The following is a 19,813-nucleotide window of genomic DNA, read 5'->3' as shown; positions in this document are numbered from 1 at the left end:
CTGCTGGGGTTACTTTGAGTATTGATTTCTTTACCCTGAATGCCAGCTCTCTGTATGTTTTTGTTTGAAAGTGTTTTGGCTGCTGCCGCTGTGGAAGGGCCCGTTGAATACAGTGGGAAATGCTGTTGTTATTTTACGGTGCTTTTATGCTGTCTGAATAAAGGACATGTCTGTACAAGAACAATTTAAACAAATGGCATAGTCTCACTGCGTTTCTCCGTCTCCCCTTCACAGCCGGCTGTCCTGATCCTGGAGACGAGCACGTAGTTTCTGTAGTGCTAATTTGAAAGGGCACTACCCAGAGATTTTTATTTATTTGTTTATTTTTACTATTATAGCTCTATTAATGCATTAGCAAATGATCTAATAGAGAAATACGGGTAATCTTAGGGCAGGTATATATTACCCAGAGTCCACAGTCTTGGAAACTTCGTGTGTACTTAGAATTTTCTAAGGAGATGCTGATCTTTGATAGGCTTCTTTGTCATTGCTGGTTTTTTTTTTTGGGGGGGGGGGTTGCTGTTCATTAAATGAATTTTGGACTTGTGGGAACCTTTGTGCTTGAAAGGCAATGCAGGCTGCAGTGGGCTAAAGACCATTATTTATCCCTGGAGGAGGTCTGAATAGTGGTTCGTGTGGCCCAGCCTCAAACTGAATCACCCCCTGCTTTCTGCTAGTTCATGGCCATTTCAGTCTCCAGGGACCAGTACATCCCCAATTTCTTTTTCACGCTGGTCCGCAAAAAAACAGTGAGTGTTGTTTACTTGGGAACACTTAGCAAAATTCTGCAGGATTGGATGATTTCTCTAAAATCTCTTTCCTACTAGGCTGCCTCGCTGCAGGCAGTTGCTGAGAAGGAGCAGGTGTTGGCTTTCGACTCTGTGCTGTGGCTTTGGAAGGAGCAAAGTCAGGGAAAAGGCACCAGAGGGGTGCAAGGCAGAGGCTCGCCTATGCCCCAAGGTCCCCTTCCAAGCTGCCCCAGCTTGCAGATTTTGAGCAAAGTCCTTTTGCAGCGACACAGCCGGCTCTGAGCCAGCAGATAGAAACCCTGCAGCGGCCTGGAAGAATTCGTACACCTTTGTTTAGAGGTCACTTTCTGAAAGGTACTTTAGAAAAACAACCAGGGCTGGACTCCTTGGATCAGAGTGCAAGATGGGTGGCAGGGTGTGAGGGATCAGCTTCTGCAGGAGGGTCTTCCGTGGCATCCCCCTTCCCCTCTTCATGATAAGGGTTTGCTCCCAGCTTTGCTCTTGTATGGGGTTAAGCAGAATGATTCCACCATGTAATGCAGCAGGATGTTGTCCTGTTATTCTCTGCTTTTATTTTTCTGCTTATTTTGGCGGCGAGAGTTGTTTTATCTTAACAACAGTGCCACAAAGCCATGGCCAGAAAAAAAATATTGCTAATTCCGGAGCTGAAACACCACATTTGTGCTCCTCTTTTATTTGCCTTGGAAGCTCCCTCCATGGCTTTAATGATGCTCCCTTCCCTTTGGTTGTGACTTTGGACTTGCAGAGTCCTCTGAAGCTTTATTTTATTTTTTATTTTTTACTGTTGTTGTTGTCATTTTATTTTGGCAGCATCTCTAATGTAATTCAGTATTTCCAGTGGCCGCATTCCACCCTAGAAATAAAACCAGCCTGGAAGAGAAAGCAAAATCCACGTGGACATTAAGTGGGAGTGATTTAATTCCTTTCCCCTGACTTTGTTTGCTATTGTGAATGCGGTCACCTGTTGTACATGAGTGTTAGGAGCGTCTTAAATAAGCTTCTGCAGAGTGAGGGTTTGTGGCTGAGTTATTGGAGGTCCACAGAGCGCTTTGGAAACCTGTAGTGAAAATCCCTGGAAAGGCTGAAGCGTATGGTCCTGGTGATGCAGTGATAATACCCCGTGTTCTCGGGGTATCTTCCAGAAATGTGTCAGCTGTGCATATAATTACAGCGTTCTCTTTTTTCCCTTCTTCCTGTCCCTCATGAACATCCCTTCAGTCGATCTTCAGTCGCCTGCCCACTGAGGGTTTTTTCTTCGCCACAAACAGCAAGGGAAACTGGTGTGGCTGGGAGAGCGTGACTTAAGTCTTTGGCTATTCCAACAGTGATCGTCATTCTTTAATCCGGTTTTTGCTCACCACTTTTTAGCAATGGCCAAATTGTAGATGGGCTGAATGTTAAGGTGTTGGAAATGTAAACTTGTGCATTACCCAATTAGACAGAGAGAAGCAGTCTTTTCTAGGGCATGATTCACCTCACTCAAAGGTAGACAACTGAAAGAGCGGAGATGAATCACACTCCAGATGTGTTTCTTTCTCTTCGTTGATTATAACGGAGCCCAGATTACCGTCTCCGATGCTGTATGGTAGACGTCTGAAAGTATGGGAGATAAGTCCCATGCAGCGTCTTTGGCTGGGTATGCCTGGCCACAGTGTTAGGACCTAGATTTGAAACCGAGATAGGAATTTTCTGGAATGAAGAGTTCCTACATTGAATTTTCTCAGAAAATACATAGTATTTTGTCCTGACCTTTCTCTTGTTCATCTTCCCTTGCTGCTGCAGATGTCAGGTTCTGTCACTGTAACCCTGCCCTGAAATAGCCAGACGGCTCCATGGATGCAGCCAGATGCCTTGCAGAATGAAAACCAGACCTTTTAATTTTAGGCTCTGACGTTCTCTCAATGGACCCAGCACGTGTGATGGCCAGAATTCAAATTCTGCCTTCTCAAGCTGTCCTGTTACTGCAGGCTGAACTGTTTTTGTGTTTTGGAAGGGTGAGGCTTGCTCGCCAGCTCCCTGGCAAGCGCATCCCTTTGCTGGGCTGAGGACACGGACCGGGGCTGGAGGGGAGCAGCTGAAGGCGCCTTTCTTCTCCAGTGACACCAGGAAGAGAAAACAAAGAGCTTTCAGCCTTTTTCTCTTTGTGTCAAGAAACTCCTTGCAAAGCCACTTCAGCTCCTGACGTCCCCTTCAGATCTGTGCTGACCACAGGCACCGGCCAAGCGCGCTCCCTGGCTTTCCCAGCCCTGCCGCTGGCCACTGCACTCCTCTGAGCCCGGATTTTGTGCCTGAGGCTTGGAAATGCGCTTTGTAAAGTAGGCTAGGAGGTTCTCAAATCCCTCTGAAGTTTGGTTTCAGTGACGTTTTGGTGGCAGCTCGTGCCCAGATCTGCCTGTGCGTTAAGTGGCAGCAAAGTCTGTGTGAAATGAAGCAGAAAAAGCAGAAATGCGGCTTCTGCATAATAGCTCTGTTCCCGGTTCATCCTCAGTGAAAAATGGACTAAAATACCCAGTGGCATTAACAAAGGGAATGAGTGTCAGGGCAACCTCATTTACTTTTTACTGAGACAACTGATTTTCTAGATAAAGAGAATGCACTGTATCTTATCTAGTCAGATGAGCTGAGTGGAGGATCACAGTGAGCTCCTGGCGGGAGGCAGCCATGGGGGGAGAGGGAGGTGTGGAGTCTTGCAGGAAGATTTCTGTGACACAGTAAGGGAAATACTTCATGGTGTTTCACAGATCTCCGGTAAGGTCTCTTTGGGAATAGCGTTTACAGGTCTGGTCATCTATATTCAAGGAAGATGTAGTCTAGATGCCTTGAAGGGCTGGTGAAACGCTGGGGGAAGGAAGCCCCCTGGTAAGCCGAGGCCGAAGGAGCAGAGCTGGCTTAACCTAGGAAACCAAAGGCTTGTTGGGGGTTAGCGGCTGTGTAAATGTGGCAAAAGGGAAACGCTGGTGAAGGAGAAGAGCTCAGTCCTGGTGCAGGAACAGGTGATTGTTAACAGGCCTTGAGTATATCAAGAGGGGTTTTTTTGTGAGGTCTGTCATTCCTCCCCGATCACTCTTGGGTTTCTTTGCTTTTATCTGGTTCATCCTTATGGAGGTGTCTGGAAACCTTGATGCAGAGCAATGCAAGGCTCTAAGGAAGCACCGAAACACATCGCTGCCTGGGCTGCGCGTTGGGTTGTTGCATTGGAAACAGAAATCAATCTTGGTAACTTCTTTTTTCAGATGCAGCTGCCCTTCTGCTACCTGAGGGCCCAGGGCGGGGGTGAGCTGAGGGCCCTACACTGTCTGACTTCAGCTACCACTGTATCAAACATGAGATGAATCCCCACACATACATTAGGTGCCTTCTGCAATAAGTTCAACACATCCTGTCCATTGCGTGACCCCAAAGTGAGAGCTTGTTCTTAACCTGTGCTTTTGTTTTCTGTCTCGTTATCCGGTGATCTTGTAAGGCTTGTATGTAGCAAGTCCTTTATGATAAGTGGAGAAGCCATGTTTTGTTTGCAGCTCAGTTTGAATTTGAAAGGATAATTTGTCAAAATGGAGGTAGGAAGAACGTTGTTTTACCTTACTGCTGAGACGAGAGAAATCTGCTGACTAGATAAATCTTGGCTTTTGAGGATGAAAGGCACCAAGTGTCAAGTTTGTCTCTCTTAGATATTGCTTTTTTATGTAAGCTGACTCTAATAATTGAAGAGCTGAAACTGCAATTGTCACAAACCTAAGAAGCTTGATTCCTTAAAGGAAACATCAGTTCAAGGAAAACTGTAAATCAGGTCCTTTAATCTGTTGACTGAATTGCCCATAGGGACTTCAATGCTCTTACACGTTTATGCTGAGAGCCCTGCAGCAGTGCCAAAAGGTTTACTGCAAGTTCTTACTGTGCAGGTAGTTGTTAACAGGCATTTTTATAAACTAAACTTACAAAAGTGCCGTTAAGAGCTTTCTAACCATTCCCAGCGCTTCTACGCTTACATAACCGCTGTGACGGGTTATTGTTTTTATGCTTTGTGTTGCTTGTCTAAATTGAAAGGATCTCCGTGCCTGTTAAAGTCTTGCCATGTGGAAGGGCTGTGATGGTTGCAGAGCCGAGCTCGCTCTTTGTGAGTTGAAATCCTGCTTTGGAGGCGAGCCCAAGCGCACATCGGGTGCATCTCAGGCGGCAGAATTAATGAGCATGGTTCAGGATGGCTCTGACAAGCCAATAAGCGTGTGGGTAAAGTCTGGATTTGCTCGGGCAGTCTGACCGTTCGGTGCAGAATTCCTGCAGTGGATGAAACGTAAACACAATTTATTATTCTGTTAAAAAAGAAACAACAATCATTCTGAGGAGCAGTGGGTGTCCCAGGCGTGGATGGATGATTTATCTGGTGGATGCACAAGCACCAGTGTTCAGATGTGTCCTTCCTGCAAGCATTAAACAGGAGTTTCTATAAAACTGGGTGGCTCGTAATGAAAACGGGAGCTGGTTAGGTCATCACCGTGCCGCTGGCCAGCTCTGGAGTGACCGTGTTGGGTAGGTGTGGACACCAGATGGAGCACACCGGTCTGGTGGGCTGCCTTCGGCCTGCCGCAGGCCAGCAGGGTGCTGCCATGCTCCCTGCTCTGCCGGCAGCTTGAGGATGTCAAAAGCAAGGGGGGTCAGTGCATCACCAGCACTAGGTGAATACTAAACTTCCTTTTTTTTTGAAAAGAAAAAGGCATTCAAAATACATTTGAAAGCTTTGCCTGATTTTGCACGAAAAGCCTCCAGGGCCTCAAGCTGTGATTGTACCCTTTCCCTGAGCCAGCTTGCACGGCAACTAAAACCCCTTTGCAGGACACCATTGATTTGGTTTGGGGCTGACTTGTACCTGAAGGCCACGTACCGTGATAGTAGTACTCGTGTTCATAACTGCGGCTCCGGCGTTGCTTTTTATATGTTTAGGGCCAAGACCCGAGAGTCGCTGAGCATCTGCACACATGCTCGCTTGTGTGGCATGGTCAGGAGCAGTGGGCTGCTCTGAGGAGCGATTGTATCTGATTTATATCTTGTTATTCCTTCATGTGATGGTGAAATTGTTGCGGATCGGAACGGAGGAAAAGTTTTACTCTGGCTGAGCGCTTCTCTTCTGTGCTGCTGCTTCTGTGCATGTGCATGTTTTGGGAAACCGAGCCTGTACTGACTGTTGGTTTTCTCTTTTCACAGCTGATCAGTGGTGGTTCTACTGTACGTGCTGAGGCAGTATGGGATCACGTCACCATGGCCAACCGGGAGTTGGCATTTAAAGCAGGAGACGTTATCAAGGTTCTTGATGCTTCCAACAAGGACTGGTGGTGGGGTCAGATTGATGATGAAGAAGGATGGTTTCCCGCCAGTTTTGTAAGGGTGAATAACTCTTTTTCTTACTGCTTCGGTGATTTGCTGCCGTCGTTGCTTGAAATGGTCAATGATCCGAACTGCTTTTTGTCTTTGTTACTGTTGATGCTTATTTTCCATGTCTGTGTTTTCTGTGTGAAAAATGGGGAACAAAGAAGGCTTTGGAAGAAGTGAGGTTGGGGTAGAGGGAGGCTTGAATAGGTGTTGGCTCTTCTTTATGCTTTTCGGATGCAGAACGCCTTTGCTTGTGTGTCTGAACATACTGTAGCCTCTTTCCTGAAGCATTTCTTCTTGGAAAACCAGTTAAGTATTGTGCAGGCTGTGAGTAGGTGATTTTGGGGGGCTATGGGCGACCTGCATTGAGGAGACCTTGAAGGGAGGTGGCAGCCCCCCCCCTTTCCACAAGCAATGCTGTTTTCTGATTCCTCAGCAGTTTTGAATGTAAAATTTCTTTGCTAATTAGTCTGTGACCAGTTCTGGTTATTCTTTTAAGGGGGCAGGGAATAATTCAGCTTGTCTCTTTTTCTACTGAAGCAGGTTTTGCTGTACCCGGCCATCTCCAGTGGTGATCTGGCCTTTCCCAAATAAGGATTCAAGCGCTTAATTTTTCATTTTATTTTTTCACTCAGCATGTCTTAAGAAAGCAAAAGCATAAGAAGATGCCCTTTTTGGTATTGTCAGCTCCTGCAACATTATTAGGGCTCTCTCAAGCTTCCCTGGGGAGTCAAGACATCACCATCGACCTTGTGCACCTCCTTTTCCTCTCCCTTCTACAGAAGGTTCAATAGAGATTTAATTCCTTTAGGAGCTTAGGAGATATGGTTCAAAAATGAAGATTTCTTTTGCCTTGTGAAATTGTCTGAAAGATGAATCTTTGCTTTGAGCCTCCTGGGCAATTTGACAAGCACCAGTGAGGGGAAGACTGTTCTCCGAAACACACAACGAAGACTATGCCGCATCTTAAAGAGACACCATGTTTCCTTTGGATCTCTGCCTGCCTTACCCTCCGTCTGAATCCATCCTCTCTTGGGCAGTCCTGCATCATCAAGATCCCTGTTTGATTATATCTCATCATCTGGGAAGTAGCCATAAGGATTAGGAAAATGGAGTTAAAAATCTATGACCTGGTGTTTCCTAGTGATGTATAATGACCACTGATGAAGGGACGCAGATCTTTGCTTGCTTCTGCATTCTTCCCATCCCCAGTGCACAATTTTGTTTTCCCCCATGGTGCTTGTTATGCAGCTCTCCTGTCCCTCCTAGGCCTGGCCAGTGCTGAGAGCAACAAGAGGTGAGGGATTGAAACTGGAGCCTGGGCTCCCTGAATGAAAAAGCTTAGCACAACCCCCAGAATAACAAATAGTCTTCAGTATTTTGTTGAACAGGACACTGCGAGTCTGACCCCGCACCCAGCGGAGATAATGAGCTTGGTAAATGGATTTGTATGAGGTGTGATCAAGACAATAATCTCATTGGGGAAAATATTCTCATGGGTGTTGCAAGCACATCTCATCTGTGTTCCTCGCTGGAAAAGCTGCCTTAGAAAAATCTGTCTGATTATTTTTGCTTGATCTGGAGACTGAAGTATTCCGGGCCAGTTTAACTTTTCAGAGCATTTGACAGGGCTGTTTTGTTTGTGATTCAGGGGAAAAGATTTAATATCCATTTTTGTGCAGTGTCATAAGTGTACTGCTCATGGTAGATTTAATAACAGCCTTGTTTTGCACTGCACAGCTTTCTAAAAAATAAAAAAAATAAAAAAAATCACAAAACAACAACTAAACAAACAAGTCCATTTACTCTAAGGCCCAAACCCATGGATCACTTGGCTTGGCTGAACTTTCCATCTCTCCCTGCACTGGGAGGGTGATTTTGGAAGCTGGAAAAAACAAAGGAGAGGAGTCAATGAATCTGAGACTGTGGTAAGCAGAGAAAAATGTCTGAAAAACATCCTGGAATGAACCATGGTGCTCAGGATCACAATGGCCTTTCCAGGCAGGTTTCTTGCCCATTTTGTCTAACATCACAACCCCACAGCCTGACTTTACTCCAACAAAATCAGCCCGTCCATCACACAGTTATTCTGTCTGTGAGGCTCTGGTTCAGCGCCTGCTGGGACCAGACACCTGCCCTGGGACTGAGTGATGTGCTCCCAAAGGGGAAAACGGCCTGTTTCTGTTGTCACAAATGGTAATTAATATTTAAAAATAAGTACCAGGCATTTCAAAAAATACACAAGCGGAGTTCTGGCACAGTTTGTTCGCAGCTCTGCAGGGGAGGCTGGAGGGGAAAATTTGCCACTTGGGTTTGCAGAACAGAGCTGCCTTCTCCACGCAGCGCTCCACTTGCTGGCTGTCCTGTGCTGAGAAAATGACTGCGTTTGGGCTGTCATGTTCTCTCCTCCGCTGGCGGAGGTCGCTCACTTGCCTCTTCATTTCTATTCTTGCATGTTCCTTCCCCCCCCTTCCACTTTACTTACAAAGAGAGAGATTTGAGCCAGATGCCTGCAAAGCCGTGGGGTCTTTAGGGCAGGTACCCGTAACCCCTCTTCTGCTTGCAGGACCAGGTTTATGCTCCTTCAGGGTCCTGTCAAGGACTGTTTAACCTGAAACGTTCTCACTTTGCTTTCCCCTCCATTTTTTTCTCGTATTTCTTATTGAACTGATCATAATGAGGAGGCTGCTTTTTTTCTGTTGTACTTTGAGTTCTGTTTTTTTGACATGGTAACAGAAAACTGCCCGATTTAGGCTGGGTGGCTCTAGTTTTACTTGCATAAGAAGAATATTTGCTTTCCTTTATGTCTCTATTTCATTTATGCAAGAGCAGGAGGAAAAGGGAACAGCACGTTGCATAGCAGAGGATCAAATGCAGCTAGAGTAAGGAATGACAGGACAGACCAGATGGGTATAAAACCAAGCAGGATTAATTTCAGGATGCTTTAGACTACAGGTCACTCATAGGTAAGAACATGGAGAAGATCACTGCAAAGCCAGATTCCTCTAAAAGTCATTTGGATCACTTCTGCTTACAAAACCGGGCTGGAAAGCCTAGTTTGCAATGAGATGTCTGACGCTTCTTGCTCTCCAGCCAGATCATATGAAAATCTTTGGCACAGGATTTGGCACTCACAAAATCTCATAGCAGGCAAAATTCGCATTTGCATGTGCAGAGGAAAACAGTAACCTGCTGATTCCCTTGGCTTCTTTTGTATGCAGGCCTTGGGGGCGGGGGGCTGCAAACAAATGCTGCTTTTGAATCGCCTGCACCTATGGGAGTTGTTGTCCCTGTGCACACGGCCTGCAGTTATCCTCTTAGTAGCTGGAGACTTGGCTAGGAGAAAGGAGGAGAGAGGGAAGCTGTAAAGCTTTGGGAGCACAGGAGCTTTAAAGGAGAAACTGGATGATAAAGCAATGCTTTTCTGGAAAGAGAAAAAGCAAAACGTAAGAAAAGTAATGTCTGGAGCTTAGTAAGCAATGGTGAATGTCCCGAATGTCCTGTCTGCTTTTAGGGGGCTGAGAGGGTAGGAGGTGCAGCTGGAAAACGCAGTGGGAAGTTTAAACAGGATTTCATATGCTCGTAGCAGTGATATTACTTGTTGCTCTTTTCTTCTTTTTGGATGGTGCACCCTTGGGCTGTCTTCACGTGATGTGGGGCAGACGTGGTTTTGCATACTACTACGTCCACGTGTAAGCTCAAAAAATAGGCTTAGGATTTATGGAGAGGAATTCACAGCGCAGAATAATACCCCAGTACTGCAAATGGATCAATCAATTGCTGTACCTCAAGGTCTCCTTCAGAAAATTAAGTTTCAAAACAAAGCTTTGGTTGCAGAACCCAACATCATGTCTCCAAAATGGCTGGGGTGAGATTCGAACACTTAAAACACACGAAATGAGAGGGTATCCTGAGGGGCCCTGACATATTTCCACTGCCAATAAAACCTGAAACTGAAACCTTACTGATTCTAACTGCTGTGAAATCTTTCCCTGGAGAGAGACACAGCAGAATACATCTATCCTGGACAGAGAAGGGGATTTATTTTGTTATAAAGCTCCCCTTAATCTCTTTGGATACCAAGAGGCAGGCTGAGTTTCCAGAATATATTTCCTCGCACTTCAACAGCGGTGACTCTTCCCTATATTTACCGAGCTAAGCTAAAGAGCAAATGTGGGGTTGAGGAGGTTTTACTGCAGCTTCCTGGACTGCCTCGTGACTGCTGAGATGTTGTGAACTGAGGGGCAGCAGTCCTGCCATGGGGTGTAATTCCTTGTGGTCCCTTACGAGGGAGAAGTGCAGGAGTGCAGCAAGGCTCCATCTTTGCCCTCGCCATTGCTTAGGTTTCCCTAAGTGTTGTAATTTTAGATTGATTTTCCTGCTGTAAAGCTGCCTTTGACCCACTTCATTTTGTACTGCTCAAGGAGAAGTGCTGGATAAATTGGTGTAAGCTTTTAAGGCACTTTTTAGGACGCTCTACACCCAAGTCTTCTTTATTTGGCAGGTGGTTTGGCTTTTGTTCTTAGGGGCTGTGATTCTCTCTTGCAGGTGTTGTTCCCCCCCCTAAAATCAGCCTCGCTGTGTGTGCAGGTCTCGTGATAGAGCCGCACATCGCTGCCCTGCTTTGCAGCCCGCTGCAGCCGTCGTGTTAGCATTTCCTTAGCAAGTGGCACCTAGGTGAGGTTTCCCAGGGAAAAGAGGATGGCGTTCACCTGTTGCACAAATAAACTGGTATGTGCTGCAGTGTCTGCTGCAGAGTCAGTGCCTTGTAAAGGAGGTTTTATTCTCCTGTGGCAAATCCAGCACAAAAATAGCTTCTGGTAGAGGTATCACGCACAGCGTGAGCAGCGCTCCGCAGCGACAGGATGCGCTGCAGACAAATTATGTGTTTTTTTTTTATAAAGTCAAGCAGCATTTTAGCATCCAAACACTGCCTGTGCTAATTGCAGCTGCCATTAGCATGGCAACGAACGCCACTCAGACAGCTCAGCATCTGTCAGGTCCCCGGAGGTTCACAGGCAGGCACCAGGGCCCTTCCACACACAAGCTATTTTTCAGGGGCACGGAGCCCAAAGCTGTCCATGCAGAGTCTTTTGCTTTTTCCTTTTCCAGAAATGAGTGAAAGATATTTCTTCCCTTTGCATAAAGGGAACTTCTGAGGCTGGCAATGGAGACTTTTAGGGGGAAGAGGAAGAGCTGAAGTGGATTTGCTGAAGCTGGAGAGTTGCAGGAGGGAAAGAGAAGGTACCAAAGAGCTCGTGAGCTGCAGGGAGCCAAAGGGCAGTGAGGCTAGAGCCAGACTGCAGAGGAAGAACAGCAGTAGCAGCACAGGAGGGAAAAGAACTCTGGCTTCAGCTGCCTTTCCTTCTGGTGCCAAGAGTCCTATTCCTCATCCTGGGAGGGATGCAGGGAGAAGGCTGCTTTTCCCTAACAGCCCGGAGAGGCCGTGCCCCGACCACTGGGGTGATGTGCAGATGGATGTTCACCGTTGTTTGACCTGTGCAAAGCTCTGCACCACAGCTTCACTTTGTTATAAATGAGCAAGTGAAATTGCTAATCCTGTGTAGAACCCAACAGAGCATGCATATAGTAAGTACAGCACGCATGGCTGAAAACAAGGGCACAGCACCAGCTCATGGAAGGAAGGAGAGAGGGCAAAACACAGCAGCTCTGCTGAGCCAGGGCAGCGTGGCAAGGTGGGTGAGATAGTCCTTATTTCTGTAGGGTCGCTGCAGTCTCGTACAGTCCCTTCCAGTTGTAGGATTTACAACACCGTAACGCCACCATTCAGTGCCAGGCTGTGGTTAAGGCTGGGCTGTGTGCACTGGTATTTGTTGTGGAAGTCACTGGTGAGCGGAGATGCCAGGGATCGGTAACAGCTCTCTGGAAGGATCTGCCTGTATCATTAATCTGCCACATTATTTAATTGTGAGCTAGAATCCAGGATGGCACATTATCTGCTAGTCCTGTCCTTGTGAATCTCCAGCGGAAGGAGATTAATAATCCAGATGGCTGGTAAAATGTTTGTTTTATCATGCTTTCTGATTATTATGAGACTATCAGCCCTCAGTGCCTATTCAAGTAAAATGTCCTCTCTATGGAGTGTGTGCGTTCAGCAGTCTAAATGTATAGTAATTACAGGTCAGCTAATGTGGGAACGGTGCCGTTTGGTGATTTTCTGCACCATTTAGGTATAGCTGCAAATTGATAAATCACATTCCTACAGATTTATATAAATCACATATAATATTAACCAGCACAATGAAGTGATCAGCTCTCCCTGGCTCCTGGAACTGTGTCCTTAGGCAAACGGGGCTTTTTTTATTTGACTATTTTACTTTTATCTGCCTCTGCCAATTGCTCCTGGTCATGACTTCCTAATCAGGGTTGAGTTTTCAACTGGGGACTGTGAGCCTCGTGATAAGCCTGTTCTTCCCCACACATCGGGTGGCCTTTCCATGTGAAATACCACTTAGGACTGGCATTATGCAACTTGATTTTTTCCTGCACTTTTTGTTGGTTCCTTTTAATTAATTCTCAATACGGAGAGTTCAAAATGGTTCTCCTGGCAGCGTTCTTTTTTTTTTTCCACGTTGAACCTCTTCAGCAGTGTGGGGGAGGCCTGCACAGTGCTGTATTATTTCAGAGACTGTGCTTTTTTGCATTGCAGAGGTGTTAAAAAAGGCACCGAAGGCTGATTTGTTATTGTAGGGTTGTTGATGCTTGCTCAACAGCTATTATTTTCACTATTTTTTCCCTAAAAAATAGGTGCTGTTGAATGCAGTAATCCAGGCTGGTATCCCCCTGCTCCAGGTCACTGCCCCTAATTGCTGAGGAGGGGAGGAAGAAGCCCCTGGAGGGGCTTCTTGAGATCTAAGTGAGGTGACAGGCTGCTGGGGAACTGAATCCCCATCTCCTCTCCGTGGGAAGGGGGGCAGCCACCCCTCTGGAGCAGGGAGGAGTGAGCAGATGAGGTGAGACTGAGGGAAAACTAGAGTTTTGAAGTTCCTTTTATAAAACAGACCCATTTTCACCGGGAGGCAGGTAAATCTGCGCCTTGGTGTCCAGCGCACGTTGGAAAATAGCTAGGAGAGAGGAGAGACTTTGCTCCATTAGTGGCATCTCAGCTGCTGCTCGCAGCAGAGGAGGGTCAGGCGTTTCAGGAGGAGAGCTGCGTGTGGCTAAATCCCAGCCAACAAGCCCCCTGCCTACTGGCGACTGTGCACTGAGCTAAAATAGGAACCTGAGCAGTATGGTCTAGATCGACTCAATATGACATCTACTAAGTTACCGGGAAAAAATAGTGTCACCCCCAGTTTGCCTCCTGCCCCTTGCTGTCACCTGCAGCACGGCAGCTAGGGGTTTGAGCCAGCAGGTCGGTGAAGCAGAGAGGATCTGGCTGCCGGGGGCCTGGGGGGGACAGAGGACACAATGCTCCCAGTGTAATTTTCCCTTGCCCAAACACAGCACGGCTACTCCTTGGTGCAAGCACGAGAGGATGTGGGAGCTGCATAAACCCCAAAGCTGAAGGTGTAAAAGCAGCCAAAGGTCCCTCTGCCAAGAGGTCGCTCATGGATGAGTGTGGCGAGCCCACGGTGATGCATTTAAATCCATGCTTCAAACTATGCAAAAGCTTCCCTATGCCTCCCCTTCATAAAGTCTACAAACCTCAAAAATATTCCTGAGATGTCGCAGGTAAGGTAGCTCGTCCCCATTTATAGATGAGGAAAGCCTCGGCCGATAGAAGCGATTGGCCCAAGGTCAGCAGCAGAGCTGGGAATGTGCCTCGTCTGTTGTGAGTCACGCTCCAAACTTCAAATAATCCCCTGCAAGAAGGACTCTTGCTTGAGCTGGGGAGAACTCGAGAGGTTAAGACAAAAAGCCGGAGTGTTTGAACAGCGCTGTGGGATTAGTCCTTTCTGCAGCTGGGGCTGGAGAGCGCAGGTGGAAGGCACATTGGGCTTCCTCCCTTCCCAGTAAAGTTGTTTCATTTGTTGTGAATCCAAAACGAGAGTCATCTAGACTGCAGCAGTATATTTTTTTCCTTTTGGGAACAAGAATACTAGCAGGAAAGAGCAAAAATTTCATTAAGAAAAAAGCAGGACTCCTGAGATTCCCAGCTGTGGAAGCGGGGAGTGCTCCTACACTACCCAAACGGCATACCGAATTCTGCGGCTTTCAGAAATCGTCCACGTTTGCAAGCTTGCTGTTTGCCTCAGAGATTCAAAACCTGTAGGATTCATGCTTTCAAGCTTTTTTCCCCTTTTACAAAGATATTTTTTTTTTGGACACTCTGGGTGCCTCCACACCCGGTGTCGTGGTGTTCCCCTTCCCCTGGGGCACATCCAGACACGGAAAACCAGAGCTGACAGCTGCATTTGCTGTGCTGTGCTTCTGCCCTGTCACACGAGACATTAAATTGACGCCTGGCTGGGCTGTCCTGGGGAAAGGTACGAAGGCTGTGGGTTGTTGAGAGGCTGTCCCACAGCCAGGAGGAGGTCCCAGGTGGACAGAGCGGGCAGGACGTGGACCCTGCTCACTGCTGGCCAAGAGGGCATCTTGTCACCGAAACAGCCATCACTCCCCTCGTGTAAAGTCCCTGATAGCTCCTGGACATGGCACAAACACGACCAGGGTGAACAGTCAGCCTTTTTATGGCTTTTTTTTTTTTTTTTCCTAAATTAATGGCATCATTAACATTCTGCTAGAGATGTGTTTTCTGCAAACACCTCGGCTTCTTGGCCTGTGCAACTCACTGTAGGAAGACAAAATGTGGGAGCTGTAATAAGGGGAGATGTGGCTTAGCAAAACATAATAATTGGTTAGGAAAACAGGGAAGGAGCGTGGGAAGGGCTAGGGGGTTTTTTCACTTCACTAATTTGCAGGAACACAGCCTGCACAGGCACACAATAAAGGTGTTTAAAATGGGAATTAAGCTGAAAAATGGGAAATTCCTAAAAACTGTTAACAGTGAAAAGAAGAAGAGATCAGGCTAACTCTGCAGCTGGTTTCCTTTGTGCCTGTCTGTGGGGACGGTTTCGCTGTATACAGGTAGATGCATTTTTATGTTTCGAGGTCTCTGGTATTTTGGTCTTTAAATGCCAAGAAGAAAACTTGTTTCATTTATATAACAACGGAGATGATATTTGTAAGACAGCACTATTTCTGTGTTTCAGCCTTTATGTAATGTTCATTTACAAACTGTGCTGAGCCCAATTTGAGTTTGTAAGAGTCACTTTAAGCAGATTTTATTTTGGGGAAAAGATAACAAAGGGAAGCATCTGATCCATATGCTACGCTCAAAGACAGAGACTAGGAGTCAGCACTAGCTTTTAGTTTACAAGTTTTAGTTCAAGGTATGTTTTTATTTGGCGATGGAAATTCAGTGTGCTGAAAAGGCAGAGATCCTTTTTTTCATTGCATTCAGCAATTCACTGCGATTCGAAGGATTCAGTGCCCAGGGGTGTGCTTGGCACCCACTCCAGACCTGCCCTCAGACCCCCACGCATTTGGAGATTTATTCTGCCAAGGAATGGCCCCGTCTGATCTCAGCACAGGTTAGGGATCATAATCTCAGGATGCTGAGACAGGGCTTTTGCCTGAGCGAGAATGGCTCTTCATGTGAAATGATAGGGAAAGCTGCTGTGAAATGAAAATCAATGCTCATTCACAAATCCTGGCCTGGGAAGCTTGCAGAAACCTCAGTGCCGCAACCCAGTTAGCCTGAGCCGATGTTCAGATTCGTTCAGATTTCTGACCCAGACATATCTCGTAAATCAGTCATCTGGAAAGGTCCTATCCCTCCTCCCAGAGGTTTCTTCCCGATAGAGCAGACCCCGGACGATGCTGCGTGAGGATGGGGGAAGGCAGTGCTTGGCGCTGATAACTGCAGGCTGATAACTGCAGCTTGGTCTGCTGTGCACAGGAAGACGTCCTGGTTCAGCATCCAGCAGTCTGGTTGCCGCTTTGTGTAGTAGAATAATTGTAGAAGCTTAGAATGTCAGATCATCCTACGATTACGTGCCACGATCACATCATCATACGATTACGATTACCATGACCCAGCCTGTCTTCGTTCGCTGGCTTCCTGATGGATTTATGATTAAGCTTGTTGCTTTCCCCTCTCCTCCTCACAGCTCTGGGTGAATCAAGAAGATGGCGTGGAGGAGGGAACCAGCGATGTGCAGAATGGCCACTTGGATCCAAACGCCGACTGCCTCTGTCTCGGCCGGACCGTCCAAAACCGAGACCAGATGAGAGCCAACGTCATCAACGAGATCATGAACACGGAGCGCCACTACATCAAGCACCTCAAGGACATCTGCGAGGTACGTGGGGTTGTGGCGCTGGGGACACCGCAGGACACGTGATGGGCTGTTGAGAGCTGAGGACTGAGTTTGTCCTGGGCTGATGGGGGAAAAGGTGCAGTGTGTTTATTAGTAGTGTGTGTAATTGAGGAGCAGCATCCGTCAATAAGTATTGATACTTCTGAGTATTTTCTGCTGGATCTGCTAATTAGCTTTAGGTCATATTAACCAAAAATACAATTTTCTGATCTTTTTTTCTGTACCACTTCGACTGAAAAATTATGAGGTTGAGATCTTTCAAGCGTTTCTCTGAATTAAAACCCATCGCTGTCTACCTTTGAACTTGTGGCTAAGGAAATTAGGTTGTAATTAAACCAATCAGTTAGCCATTCCACCTGTGTCTTTCACATTGGGTTCACAATTTCCCCTTGCTCAGGATGGCTTCCATTTGCCTTCTCTTCCAGTGAGCAGAACGTTTTCACCGTGGGAAATGAGGTACATTACATTTGCATAGTGTAAGGGAAACTGCAAGCAAATGCACGTTGATGACTGCCCCCTCACATCCTCCACTTGGTTCTTCCTCATTACGTACAATTAACTCCCCCAGCTCCTGACTGCCCTGCAGCCTCGGAGCCCCAAGCTGTGCCCGAAGTGCGTGGGGTGTTTGGGAAGGGGACCGCGCAGCTCTGCCGGAGTGTGCTGCGGGACGGCTTGGGCGCTGTGCATAGAGGGCATCCTTCTTACGGAGAGGCAGAAGTTCCTTAGCACTAAAATCAAGGACCAGGGCTTTCAGCTCATCCCTCGGAGTGTTTAGCGGTCTGTGAGCCTGGGCTCAGTCTTCCAATGCGCTGAAGCCCTTTGTGAATACTGCTTAGAAAATGTCTTCATCCTCCCTTCATACTTGCCACTTTTCTATTGACAAGGCAAAGCAGCCATCCAAAAAAGCCTCTGTGATGCTGTTCAAATATGGAAGAATCTTGGGATTTCAATCTGGAAACAAATGAGCTTAATTTCAGTGTGCTATTTCAGTCAGAGGGCTTTGCACTGAAGAAGGGAAGAACTGCAGGAACTTTTCCACGTGGTGTTTCTTTTCCTGCATTTGCACTTTTCTGTTGAACAACAAAATAAATCTGAACTTGCATTTGCCAGTCATGTCACCGGGCTGCTGCTAAATCAGCTTCTCCGGAGGTGCAGATAGGTATAGTTTCAGTGACATCCGTGGAGTAACACTGATTTACAGCACCTAACGATATGCCCAATATGTGGAAGAGATCTGTGGGATACAGAAGGGTATTGAGGGATAAATCTTATCGCCAGGTAGAGCATCAGGAAATGATTCAGCTGCCGCGCTTAAAAAAGGAGGAGGGCCGAAATGGGCATTCTCCTCTGCAGAAAGATGGGCAGTCCCTTGCTGGAGAGAGGCTCATTTTGCTCAGTTTTCCTCGGAGCAATCTGTGAGCCTCTAGAAGGCTTGGGGACAGCTCAGACACGCCCGCGTTTCGGCACAGCTTGGTGTGACTGCTCCTGTTTGTGCACAAGAGGGGGACGGGATACAGAGGGACCCGGGCTGGCACAAGCTGCTCCCAGTGCTCCAGGAGATGTGGATGGGTGGTGAGGGCTGAGCCTGATTCAGAGTTGGGTTCAGCAGTGCAGTTTTGCTCTGGTTGCTGAATTTCACTGGCATTAGGACTTGTTATTCATTGTGACCCTTAAGATGTGGGGTCGTAGTCGGAGGACTGTAGCCCCTGTCAGGTAATGAAGAGCCCTCTGATGGCTCTTCTCTGTTGTAGGACGTGTACCGAGTACCTGCTGTTATATTCTTATACACCGTGTTATTATTTATAATACCCATGGCACTAGGCCCTGCCGAGTCAGGAGCTCACAAGCTAGCCAGCACCAGAATGAAAATTACCTGCGCGATGGAGCTGGCTCAGAGGCTGGGGGAATCCCCCCACTCAGCAAAGCCATACAACACCAGCAGCTGCTGCTGTGCCCTTGTTTGAGTGTGCAGGGCTGGCTGCTGCTCGGTGGAACGGGTTTGTGAAGATTTTTATTAGGGGCAAAATGCTGAGCGTTCCCTGGCCTGCGTTATTGGGAGCTGACGGATCGTTATTCTGAAACATCACCAAGGGGAAAAGGAAGAAAAAAGAATTTAGCCTTAGGGAAACATCCAGCACTAGGAAATTCAGGCTTAGCAGTTAGAGGTTAGAAAAATAATCAGCTACTGAAAACTAGGCTTTCATAATGGTGAGCAGCAGCCAGCCTTCCTGGCACAGCGCTGCTCGCCGCCTCTCCAGTAAAGCGCCATAGGTACATGTGGCCATCCCCAGGCATGAAAACACGTCCCCTGCCCCGGGGCTTTGGTCCTGGGGGCACTGGGTCTGTCTGTAATGTGGGGTGATGCCGGCAGAGCAGCGAGGTGCCCGGACAGGGCAGGCAGCTTGATGAAGCCCCAGAAGGTGCTTTGAGCTGCAGCGTGTGGGGAGCTGGACAAAGAGCAGGGTGCTGCGCTTTGGGGAGCAGCAGACTGGGACCAGGACATGGATTAGGAGATGAGGCTTAATTTAAGGCATGGGAGCAGAGAAGCAGTTGGGAGATCAAAGGAAACCTTTGTATTATGAGTAATTTGAGGGTGGGAGGGGAGAAAGGGCAGCCAACTTCCATTGCTGTGTTTTTGCTCTTTTCCACCTAATTTCACTTTGAATTTATTTTTCAATAACGTTGTCTGGATTCCACCTAAGGTTTGCTCTGGTGCCAGGACAGCTCTGAATGCTGGGGAGCAAACATCCTCACTGCATCTTAGCCGGTCAGACTGAATTTGTTGTGCAGAGCTGGCGGGACAAGTTTTCATGTGCTCTGGTGGCGTTTGCTAGGCTCATCCTTGGGGATGTGCTCTGTACACACTTTGCTTTTCTGTTTTGGGGTTGGCTTCTTCTGTGCCCTTCTGAGGAACCAGCTTGTGTTCCTGATGGACTTCATTATACATTTTAGGTGGGTCCCAGGGCAATCACAGTCTGCATCCAAAAAATGAGTGGTGCTGGTGGGGAACAGGAGAGGAGCAGGATTGATGCACGGATCTGTGCCTGATGTTCAGTCCTTGCTGTTGTCCAGTGGTTTAGAGCCCTGACTGCCTGGGAGCAGACATGGCTTTGGTTTGCTTTTTTAATTCAAACAGTATCGACTTTGTTCTTGGGCCTACTCCTGGTGTGTGTGTATTGGCACAACGCTTGCCTGGATGCTGTGAGCACTGCTCAGGAGATCAGGATTTTGATAGCCCAAATGGTAGTGGTCCAACCTGGAGGGTAGTCTGCAGGACAGGGTCTCCCCAGCGTGTCTCAGAGACGGAAGGAAACAGGAGTATCACCACCACTG

General features: G+C 47.4%; 1 protein-coding gene across 11 annotated transcripts in view; it reads left to right on the top strand.

The window, feature by feature from the left end:
- The window catches only part of ARHGEF9 (Cdc42 guanine nucleotide exchange factor 9), a 185,398-nt gene that overhangs the window by 117,195 nt on the left and 48,390 nt on the right, over positions 1-19,813 (top strand). For 9 of the 11 annotated variants that reach the window (XM_067005074.1, XM_067005071.1, XM_067005069.1 and 6 more), the window contains 2 exons: positions 5,970-6,149; positions 16,271-16,462. In XM_067005074.1, the coding sequence (XP_066861175.1) occupies positions 5,970-6,149; positions 16,271-16,462 (372 nt within the window). The remainder of the gene's footprint in view (positions 1-5,969; positions 6,150-16,270; positions 16,463-19,813) is intronic. The other 2 variants (XM_067005070.1, XM_067005075.1) reach the window with 2 other exon arrangements.

Source organism: Anser cygnoides, chromosome 13 (assembly GCF_040182565.1).
Source record: "Anser cygnoides isolate HZ-2024a breed goose chromosome 13, Taihu_goose_T2T_genome, whole genome shotgun sequence".
In the NCBI taxonomy this organism is placed as follows: domain Eukaryota; kingdom Metazoa; phylum Chordata; class Aves; order Anseriformes; family Anatidae; genus Anser; species Anser cygnoides.
This window is presented reverse-complemented; position numbering and strand designations above follow the sequence as displayed.